The following is a 10,312-nucleotide window of genomic DNA, read 5'->3' on the forward strand; positions in this document are numbered from 1 at the left end:
CTCTATACGTTCCTCAGGTGAGGAGGAGAGATGTTTCGTGCTGTGCATTATAACGGGAGAGGGGTTTCCAATCCAAAGCTGCTGCGTAATTGATCCATCAGACGCGTGTCGCTTGGCACAGAGAGAGAGAGTGACATGGATGATTATTGAGACGTGATAGAATAATCCTATAGACATATATCATGTGATGTCAGGTGTCCCTGGGAATACAGGAGAGGACAGGAGAGGACAGGAGAGGACAGGAGAGGACAGGAGAGGAGAGGAGAGGACAGGAGAGGAGAGGACAGGAGAGGACAGGAGAGGAGAGGACAGGAGAGGAGAGGAGAGGACAGGAGAGGACAGGAGAGGAGAGGAGAGGACAGGAGAAGAGAGGACAGGAGAGGACAGGAGAGGACAGGAGAGGACAGGAGAGGACAGGAGAGGAGAGGAGAGGAGAGGAGAGGGCAGGAGAGGGCAGGAGAGGAGAGGAGAGGACAGGAGAGGACAGGAGAGGAGAGGACAGGAGAGGAGAGGACAGGAGAGGACAGGAGAGGAGAGGAGAGGACAGGAGAGGAGAGGAGAGGACAGGAGAGGACAGGAGAGGACAGGAGAGGACAGGAGAGGACAGGAGAGGAGAGGAGAGGAGAGGAGAGGACAGGGAGAGGAGAGGAGAGGAGAGGAGAGGAGAGGAGAGGAGAGGAGAGGAGAGGAGAGGAGAGGAGAGGAGAGGACAGGAGAGGAGAGGACAGGAGAGGACAGGAGAGGAGAGGAGAGGAGAGGAGAGGAGAGGAGAGGAGAGGAGAGGAGAGGAGAGGAGAGGAGAGGAGAGGAGAGGAGAAAGCATCTGAGGACAGGAGAACACGTTTTTATCGCTCCTGGCACCGGGGGGGGAGGTGTCCTCATCAAGGCACAGGCACATCTGCGTCTAGTCAACACCAATTAGAGCCACATAATAGCTTCATTCTTGTTCTCTTTTTCCTCTGGGGGGTGTTGGAGAGTGAATAAAGAAGCCGTTTCTATTGTCAACTGGATTGTGCGCACAATAATGGATGATTGCATGAATGATCATAGCGCATGTACGCAATGTCACCAGTGAGTAGTCTGATGATGTCCGTAAATAACAGCACTATTCTAAGGTTTTCAACCCAAAAAAACAAGAAGAAGAAAAGAAAAGAAAACAGGTGTGCGTGTTCAGATGTGACTCTGCGGTGATGAAGCTTGATAGTACGTGACTCACGTGGATATACATACACTGTATAGGGCCTACACACGTACAGCCGCTCAATTCCTGCAGGTAACAGGAGAGGGGGAAAGTGGGATGGCACGCAGATATTTGAGTAGTCATGTAGCCACCCCTCACGTAGCAGCTGTAGTAGCCTACATTTAAGTGGAACGTGATGACAGTCCATGTCACACACAGTCACCCTGAGCCATTCCACCTGAGAGGAGAGGAGGTCGAAAGGAGAGATTAAGGATAAGGAAGCTCGGGTTAGACTGTCAGACAGACTCACCTTCCCCTAATACCTAAACATTACTGGACTCATTTACTCCAGCCCTATGCATGAACATGATGACACGTAGGAAGCTAGGCCGGATAGGAAGCTATAGGAACGAGAGGAAGCGAGCGAGGGCGCTTGGGGTAGATTGTCCTCACTTTACCTAATGCCTAACCACAAGTCCTTTGCTCAATCCACTCCTATTCATCAGAACGAGGCGTGTAGAGAGCTATGAAGGATAAGAATCTCTAGGAAGCTTGGGATACAGTTGAGTAAATTGAGTAACCCCACTTGACCTAATACCTAACCACAAGTTCCTTACTTAATGCATGGGCATGGCAACATGTCAGTGTTTAGTCAGTCAGAGTGTTAGTAGGTTAGTAGGCAGGTGTGTCAGTCAGTCAGAGTGTTAGTAGGTTAGTAGGCAGGTGTGTTAGTCAGTCAGAGTGTTAGTAGGTTAGTAGGCAGGTGTGTCAGTCAGTCAGAGTGTTAGTAGGTTAGTAGGCAGGTGTGTCAGACAGTCAGAGTGTTAGTAGGTTAGTAGGCAGGTGTGTCAGTCAGTCAGAGTGTTAGTAGGTTAGTAGGCAGGTGTGTCAGTCAGTCAGAGTGTTAGTAGGTTAGTAGGCAGGTGTGTCAGTCAGTCAGAGTGTTAGTAGGTTAGTAGGCAGGTGTGTCAGTCAGTCAGAGTGTTAGTAGGTTAGTAGGCAGGTGTGTCAGTCAGTCAGAGTGTTAGTAGGTTAGTAGGCAGGTGTGTCAGACAGTCAGAGTGTTAGTAGGTTAGTAGGCAGGTGTGTTAGACAGTCAGAGTGTTAGTAGGTTAGTAGGCAGGTGTGTTAGACAGTCAGAGTGTTAGTAGGTTAGTAGGCAGGTGTGTCAGACAGTCAGAGTGTTAGTAGGTTAGTAGGCTGGTGTGTCAGTCAGTCAGAGTGTTAGTAGGTTAGTAGGCAGGTGTGTCAGTCAGTCAGAGTGTTAGTAGGTTAGTAGGCGGGTGTGTCAGTCAGTCAGAGTGTTAGTAGGTTAGTAGGCAGGTGTGTTAGACAGTCAGAGTGTTAGTAGGTTAGTAGGCAGGTGTGTTAGTCAGTCAGAGTGTTAGTAGGTTAGTAGGCAGGTGTGTCAGACAGTCAGAGTGTTAGTAGGTTAGTAGGCAGGTGTGTCAGACAGTCAGAGTGTTAGTAGGTTAGTAGGCAGGTGTGTCAGACAGTCAGAGTGTTAGTAGGTTAGTAGGCAGGTGTGTCAGACAGTCAGAGTGTTAGTAGGTTAGTAGGCAGGTGTGTTAGACAGTCAGAGTGTTAGTAGGTTAGTAGGCAGGTGTGTTAGACAGTCAGAGTGTTAGTAGGTTAGTAGGCAGGTGTGTTAGTCAGTCAGAGTGTTAGTAGGTTAGTAGGCAGGTGTGTCAGTCAGTCAGAGTGTTAGTAGGTTAGTAGGCAGGTGTGTTAGACAGTCAGAGTGTTAGTAGGTTAGTAGGCAGGTGTGTCAGTCAGTCAGAGTGTTAGTAGGTTAGTAGGCAGGTGTGTCAGTCAGTCAGAGTGTTAGTAGGTTAGTAGGCAGGTGTGTCAGTCAGTCAGAGTGTTAGTAGGTTAGTAGGCGGGTGTGTCAGTCAGTCAGAGTGTTAGTAGGTTAGTAGGCGGGTGTGTTAGACAGTCAGAGTGTTAGTAGGTTAGTAGGCAGGTGTGTCAGTCAGTCAGAGTGTGAGTAGGTTAGTAGGCAGGTGTGTCAGACAGTCAGAGTGTTAGTAGGTTAGTAGGCAGGTGTGTCAGTCAGTCAGAGTGTTAGTAGGTTAGTAGGCAGGTGTGTCCGTCAGTCAGAGTGTTAGTAGGTTAGTAGGCAGGTGTGTCAGTCAGTCAGAGTGTTAGTAGGTTAGTAGGCAGGTGTGTTAGTCAGTCAGAGTGTTAGTAGGTTAGTAGGCAGGTGTGTTAGACAGTCAGAGTGTTAGTAGGTTAGTAGGCAGGTGTGTCAGTCAGTCAGAGTGTGAGTAGGTTAGTAGGCAGGTGTGTCAGACAGTCAGAGTGTTAGTAGGTTAGTAGGCAGGTGTGTCAGTCAGTCAGAGTGTCAGTAGGTTAGTAGGCAGGTGTGTCAGACAGTCAGAGTGTTAGTAGGCTAGTAGGCAGGTGTGTTAGTCAGTCAGAGTGTTAGTAGGTTAGTAGGCGGGTGTGTCAGTCAGTCAGAGTGTTAGTAGGTTAGTAGGCAGGTGTGTCAGTCAGTCAGAGTGTTAGTAGGTTAGTAGGCGGGTGTGTCAGTCAGTCAGAGTGTTAGTAGGTTAGTAGGCAGGTGTGTCAGACAGTCAGAGTGTTAGTAGGTTAGTAGGCGGGTGTGTTAGACAGTCAGAGTGTTAGTAGGTTAGTAGGCGGGTGTGTCAGTCAGTCAGAGTGTTAGTAGGTTAGTAGGCGGGTGTGTCAGTCAGTCAGAGTGTTAGTAGGTTAGTAGGCGGGTGTGTTAGACAGTCAGAGTGTTAGTAGGTTAGTAGGCGGGTGTGGCAGTCAGTCAGAGTGTTAGTAGGTTAGTAGGCGGGTGTGTCAGTCAGTCAGAGTGTTAGTAGGTTAGTAGGCGGGTGTGTCAGTCAGTCAGAGTGTTAGTAGGTTAGTAGGCAGGTGTGTCAGACAGTCAGAGTGTTAGTAGGTTAGTAGGCAGGTGTGTTAGACAGTCAGAGTGTTAGTAGGTTAGTAGGCAGGTGTGTCAGTCAGTCAGAGTGTTAGTAGGTTAGTAGGCAGGTGTGTTAGACAGTCAGAGTGTTAGTAGGTTAGTAGGCAGGTGTGTCAGTCAGTCAGAGTGTTAGTAGGTTAGTAGACAGGTGTGTTAGTCAGTCAGAGTGTTAGTAGGTTAGTAGGCGGGTGTGTCAGTCAGTCAGAGTGTTAGTAGGTTAGTAGGCGGTTGTGTTAGACAGTCAGAGTGTTAGTAGGTTAGTAGGCGGGTGTGTTAGACAGTCAGAGTGTTAGTAGGTTAGTAGGCAGGTGTGTCAGTCAGTCAGAGTGTTAGTAGGTTAGTAGGCGGGTGTGTCAGTCAGTCAGAGTGTTAGTAGGTTAGTAGGCAGGTGTGTCAGTCAGTCAGAGTGTTAGTAGGTTAGTAGGCAGGTGTGTCAGTCAGTCAGAGTGTTAGTAGGTTAGTAGGCAGGTGTGTCAGACAGTCAGAGTGTTAGTAGGTTAGTAGGCAGGTGTGTCAGTCAGTCAGAGTGTTAGTAGGTTAGTAGGCAGGTGTGTTAGACAGTCAGAGTGTAAGTAGGTTAGTAGGCAGGTGTGTCAGACAGTCAGAGTGTTAGTAGGTTAGTAGGCAGGTGTGTCAGTCAGTCAGAGTGTTAGTAGGTTAGTAGGCAGGTGTGTCAGACAGTCAGAGTGTTAGTAGGTTAGTAGGCAGGTGTGTCAGTCAGTCAGAGTGTTAGTAGGTTAGTTAGTAGGCAGGTGTGTCAGTCAGTCAGAGTGTTAGTAGGTTAGTAGGCAGGTGTGTCAGTCAGTCAGAGTGTTAGTAGGTTAGTAGGCGGGTGTGTCAGTCAGTCAGAGTGTTAGTAGGTTAGTAGGCAGGTGTGTCAGACAGTCAGAGTGTTAGTAGGTTAGTAGGCAGGTGTGTCAGTCAGTCAGAGTGTTAGTAGGTTAGTAGGCAGGTGTGTCAGACAGTCAGAGTGTTAGTAGGTTAGTAGGCAGGTGTGTCAGACAGTCAGAGTGTTAGTAGGTTAGTAGGCAGGTGTGTCAGACAGTCAGAGTGTTAGTAGGTTAGTAGGTGTAGGTTAATAGGTGTGTTAGTCAGTCAGAGAACAGGCAACAACAGGAAGCAGCTCTTAGCAGCATCGTCCAAGGACACACCAGGGGCACAGCCCAATACTCTAGACTGGCTGGCCTCCTCCCCTCTCCTCCCCTCTCCTCCCTTATCTGCATCGACAAAACACTGACCCAGTCAAAGCGAACCCACCCATGCACAACGCAAGATCTTGAGTGAGTGAGGCACTTAACCCATGACGTGCTCTGACCTCTGTGTGTGTGTGTGTGTGTGTGTGTGTGTGTGTTTGCCTGTATGTCTTTATGTGTGTGTGTGTGTGTGTGTGTGTGTGGTGTGTGTCTCTGTGTGTGTGTGTGTGTGTGTGTGTGTGTGTGTGTCTGTGTGTGTGTGTACCTGTATGTATGTCTTTATGTGTGTGTGTGTGTGTGTGTGTGTTTGCCTGTATGTATGTGTGTGTGTGTGTGTGTGTGTACCTGTATGTATGTGTTTATATGTGACAGGGTCTGATGAAAAGGTCCCCAAGTAGGGCAGTGTCATTTTTCATTTTTTTTCCAGATTATGAAAGTGCAGATTGTAAGCTTTCAAATGATGTGTCATACATACATTGACATTTTAAATGCATATTTGAATGTTGATATCCCCCAAATCAACGAGCCGATAAATATTCACAGTCACTTTTCACAGGTAGGTAAGGGGTGGGAACAATAGCTGGTTAACTCCACCCTAACCACTCCCTCAAGAGCCTCCTTCTCAAAGCTCATTGGTCCATCACCTTTGATGCTCTACTCCAGAGGAGGCGAGGAGAGAGGAGGTGAGGAGAGAGGAGGCGAGGAGAGAGGATGTAAGCGGAATAGAAGAAGATATGTTGGTCCATTGTATCCTCCTCATCCTGGCCATTGGCCAACTCTCTGAGTCATCAAGGACAAACTTTGGGCAGAGAGAGAGAGAGAGAGACAAACAGACAGAGAGAGAGAGAGGGAGAGAGACAGAGGTGGAGAGAAATAGAGAGAAAAACAGAAAGAGAGAGAGAGAGCAATGACCTGGAGAAACAGGAAGTGCGTTGATCAACATTAAAGAAGGTCAGAGCCTAAGCTAGCCTCCCTTCAGATTGATTATTATTATTATTATTATTATTATTAATAATAAACAACAATAATAATAATTATTATTATTCTGCAACAGAATAAACAACTGTGGGACAGTAGCTTATACGGTATTACAGTGAGTATAAGTAAATGAATATAAAGTCAGTATACGTGCAATGAATATGAATGTAAAAAGTCAATATACGTGCATGCGTATATTGCATTGTGCACATATATTTTTCGGGTGCCCTCCAGGGAACTCTTCATATACAATATGTGAGAGGTCATATTTCGATTTATAACCATTTACAATGGTATCAATTTCATAGCATTTCTCAAGTTTCACCCTCCCTGCCAGCGGAGTCGTATTTCTCCAGTTTATGTGCGTACGCATGGGTCCGAGTGGGCGCGGAGGACCGCACATTTTCACGCCAAGAAGTTTGTATTTTATAAATCCGAAAATGTGCGTAACAGTGCTGTACGCATACCTTTCTGCCAAACGCAACATTTATAAATGACCCCCCCCCCAGAGGGGAGGCTGGAGGAAGTAGAAATCGGAGGACGGGCTCATAGTAATGCACGGGAGGGAATGAAGAATGGTATCTGTTTCATTCCATGCGTTTACAATGAGCCCCGTCCTCCGATTTCTACCTCCGCCAGCCTCCTCGGTCAGAGAGATCCTCAACTCTGAACTCCAATGAGTCAACCCAGCGTAGGGTCCAGTATGAGGGCGTGTGGCGGAGGTGGTTCGGAGGCTCTACGTGATAAGGTAGCCCTCCCTGAGACGTTTGACCTTGGCCTCATGGTAGACACATGGGTCTTACGTGTCGGGGACCTGGGTTCGAACCCTCCCCGCTCGTCAACACATTTGAGATCATTGTCACTAGGCCCTACGATGTAGGCTCACCAGCTCAAACCCAGGGTTTAACGAAGCTAAACAACGCTAAAACGCTAAAACAATACGTTGTATAATCATTGTATCCATCCACCACAAAATCGTATTTTCAAAACATCCCCAACAGATCTTGGGGGGAGGGGGACATGTGTGTGGGATCGGGGGGGCGCGAACCGTAGTACCAAGGTCAGCAGAGTCTGGGTTGGGGGGGGGGGGCCGCCTTTGGCTACAGAGAGGTCCCCCCCCCCTCCCCTCTCTCTCTCTGATGTGTGAAAGCGATACCCCACCCCCTGGGGTCGACGCCACAGTCCTGCTTGCACAGCTGAGCTCACTGACCAAACCGCCCCCGCGCCATGTTTGTCATGTTGCCGGGACGATTGTTTTGAAAACATGGCCGGTTATTATTGAGTCATAATTGATGATGATGGGGCCCCCTGTCTGTGTTCTTCTCTTTGTTCAGCAGCGTGACGCGTCCGGAGTTCTGAAGCCCTCCGGAGTTCTGAGACCCTCCGGAGTTCTGAGGCGGGAGAGAGACCAAAAGTCGGGGAAGTCGGGGGTCCGGAGAAAGAGAGAGAGAGAGAGAGGGAAAAAGAAGGGAGGAGGGAGGAGGGACAAGGGGACGCGGGACCAGACACGGACGGAACGCCATAGAACCACACGGAACCACACCGCTCCGGAGAAAACCGCCTGGAACCGGCTTGGCGGCTGGCGGCTGGGGTCGAGTTTGGTCGGAGCATCGACGTGACCTCTGACCTCTGACCCCCCCCCCCCTCACTCCTCCCATCCACGACTCACCTCGGAGAGGCACGGAACCCCTTGAACTGTCGCTCTAGGACACACACGCACGCACACACACACACACACACACACACAGTGCCTCAGGAGAGGAAAGTGTGTGTGTGTGAAGGACAGACAGGCGTAGGAGATTACACCTGGTTTCACCTCTGAAGAAGAAAGGAGGACCTTCATAGAGACACGCTGAAACACAACTGATAAAAGCCCAGCTCCAGACATTAAACCATCCCCCTGTGGACCCCCATCTCTCCAGACATTAAACCGTCCCCTCTTGTGGACCTCCCCCCCATCTCTCCAGACATTAAACCGTCCCCCCTGTGGAACCACCCTCCTCGCCCCGCCCCCATCTCTCCAGACATTAAACCTATCCCCCTGTGGAACCACCCTCCTCGCCCCGCCCCCATCTCTCCAGACATTAAACCGTCCCCCCTGTGGAACCACCCTCCTCGCCCCGCCCCCATCTCTCCAGACATTAAACCATCCCCCCCTCCCTTGTGGACCTCCCACCCTCCCCCCCATCTCTCCAGACATTAAACCGTCGCCCCCCTTGTGGACCTCCCACCCTCCCCCCATCTCTCCAGACATTAAACCGTTCCCCCTGTGGACACCTCCCCCCCCATCTCTCCAGACATTAAACCTCCCCCCCAGCCCAGCCACCATGGTGATGTCCCAGGGCACGTACACGTTCCTGGCGTGCTTCGCGGGGTTCTGGCTGGTGTGGGCGCTGATCGTGCTGCTCTGCTGCTTCTGCAGCTTCCTGCAGCGCCGGCTGAAGAGGCGCAGGGAGGAGCGGCTGAGGGAACGCTGCCTCCGCGCCCTGGAGATGGAGCCCCTGGACTGTAGCCCGGGCGGGGGGTTAGGGTTAGGGGGGGTGGTGGGGGGTTACCCCCCCGGCATGAGGGTACATGAGCCCCTCAGCCTCCCCCAGTTCTGCCCCCCCCAGACCCGCCTCCTCTCCCTCTCCTCCCCTCCCCCGCTGCCACGGTACCTGCCCCCCCCTCCCCACGCCTCCCTGCTGCCCCAGGGGGGGAGCTGGACCACCAGCCCACAAGGTGACGTACCCCGTAACCACGGTTACTTGTCGTACACACACGTGCACACACACACACACACACACACACACATATGTGTACGCGCACACACACACACACACACATACACACACACACACACACATACACACACATACAAATATGTGTACACACAAACACACACACACACACACACAAATATATTTACACACAAACACACACACGCACACACAAACACACACACACACATGCGCACACACAAATATTATGTACGCACACACACACACACACACACCTCTGTGACTCTATGTACGTTGGCTGTAGTATTCCCTATACGTTCGTTCCTGAGCCCGTCCTCCGATGTCCTGTCTCCAATGCAGGACATGGGAGGACGGGCTCAGGAACAAACGTAGAGGGAATACCAGCCTCCCCTGGTGTATTGGGAGCACACGGCTCCCAACTGCTCCTCCTGAGACATCTTCTGCCCCTCAGCACTACGTCTCCTAAAGACATCCGCTTTCCCCTCTACTGTGTCCCTAAGAACTTCTATTGCCCCCTTGTACTATTTCTCTGTTTCTCCAGTGTAAAAAAAAACAACAACAAGGTTTTAGAAGAAGGTGACAGGAGAAGGTTTTTCCTTCTATCAATGGCCCCGGGCCTGAGCTGGATGACTCTTCCTGCTACGAATGGTGGACTGATGATTCACATGCTTAGTATTCAAATGTATTGATTGTAAGTCGCTTTGGAATAAGGCGTCTGCTAAATGCCAAAAATGTAAATGCACACGGACTTGTGCGAGATCCAAGATCCTTTATTAGCCCCACATGGGTGGTGGTGGGATGAGGCTCCAGCGTGAGGGGGGGGTCTCTACCTTCACCCCACATACAGCCTTAAGACAAGAAAGCCCAAATACTACATCCACTACTGACCTGATACTCTACAGGCTGTTACTGAGGCCAGGGGTCAGGGGGGTGTCCTTGTCTCCGCACCTTCTCTCTCTATCTCTCTCCCTCTCTTTCTCTCTGTCTCTCTCCTGGCCCCTTCTCTCTCTCTTTCTCTCTGTCTCTCTCTCTTTCTCTCTCTCTCTTTCTCTCTCTCTTTCTCTCTGTCTCTCTCTCTCTCTCTCTTTCTCTCTGTCTCTCTCTCTCTTTCTCTCTCTCTCTCTGTCTCTCTCTCTCTCTCTCTCTTTCTCTCTCTCTCTCTCTCTTTCTCTCTCTCTCTTTCTCTCTGTCTCTCTCTCTCTTTCTCTCTGTCTCTCTCTCTCTCTCTTTCTCTCTCTCTCTCTCTTTCTCTCTCTCTTTCTCTCTGTCTCTCTCCTGGCCCCTT

General features: G+C 50.2%; 1 protein-coding gene across 1 annotated transcript in view; it reads left to right on the top strand.

Moving 5' to 3' along the window:
* Positions 1-8,613: 8,613 nt before the first annotated feature.
* The window catches only part of prr7 (proline rich 7 (synaptic)), a gene marked incomplete at both ends in the record, with an annotated part of 8,189 nt that continues 6,490 nt past the window's right edge, over positions 8,614-10,312 (top strand). The window contains one exon of the mRNA XM_080549432.1: positions 8,614-8,803. Coding sequence (XP_080405558.1) covers positions 8,614-8,803 — 190 coding nt within the window. The remainder of the gene's footprint in view (positions 8,804-10,312) is intronic.

The sequence above is a fragment of the Nansenia antarctica genome (assembly GCF_963989245.1).
Source record: "Nansenia antarctica genome assembly, chromosome: 20".
Classification (NCBI taxonomy): domain Eukaryota; kingdom Metazoa; phylum Chordata; class Actinopteri; order Argentiniformes; family Microstomatidae; genus Nansenia; species Nansenia antarctica.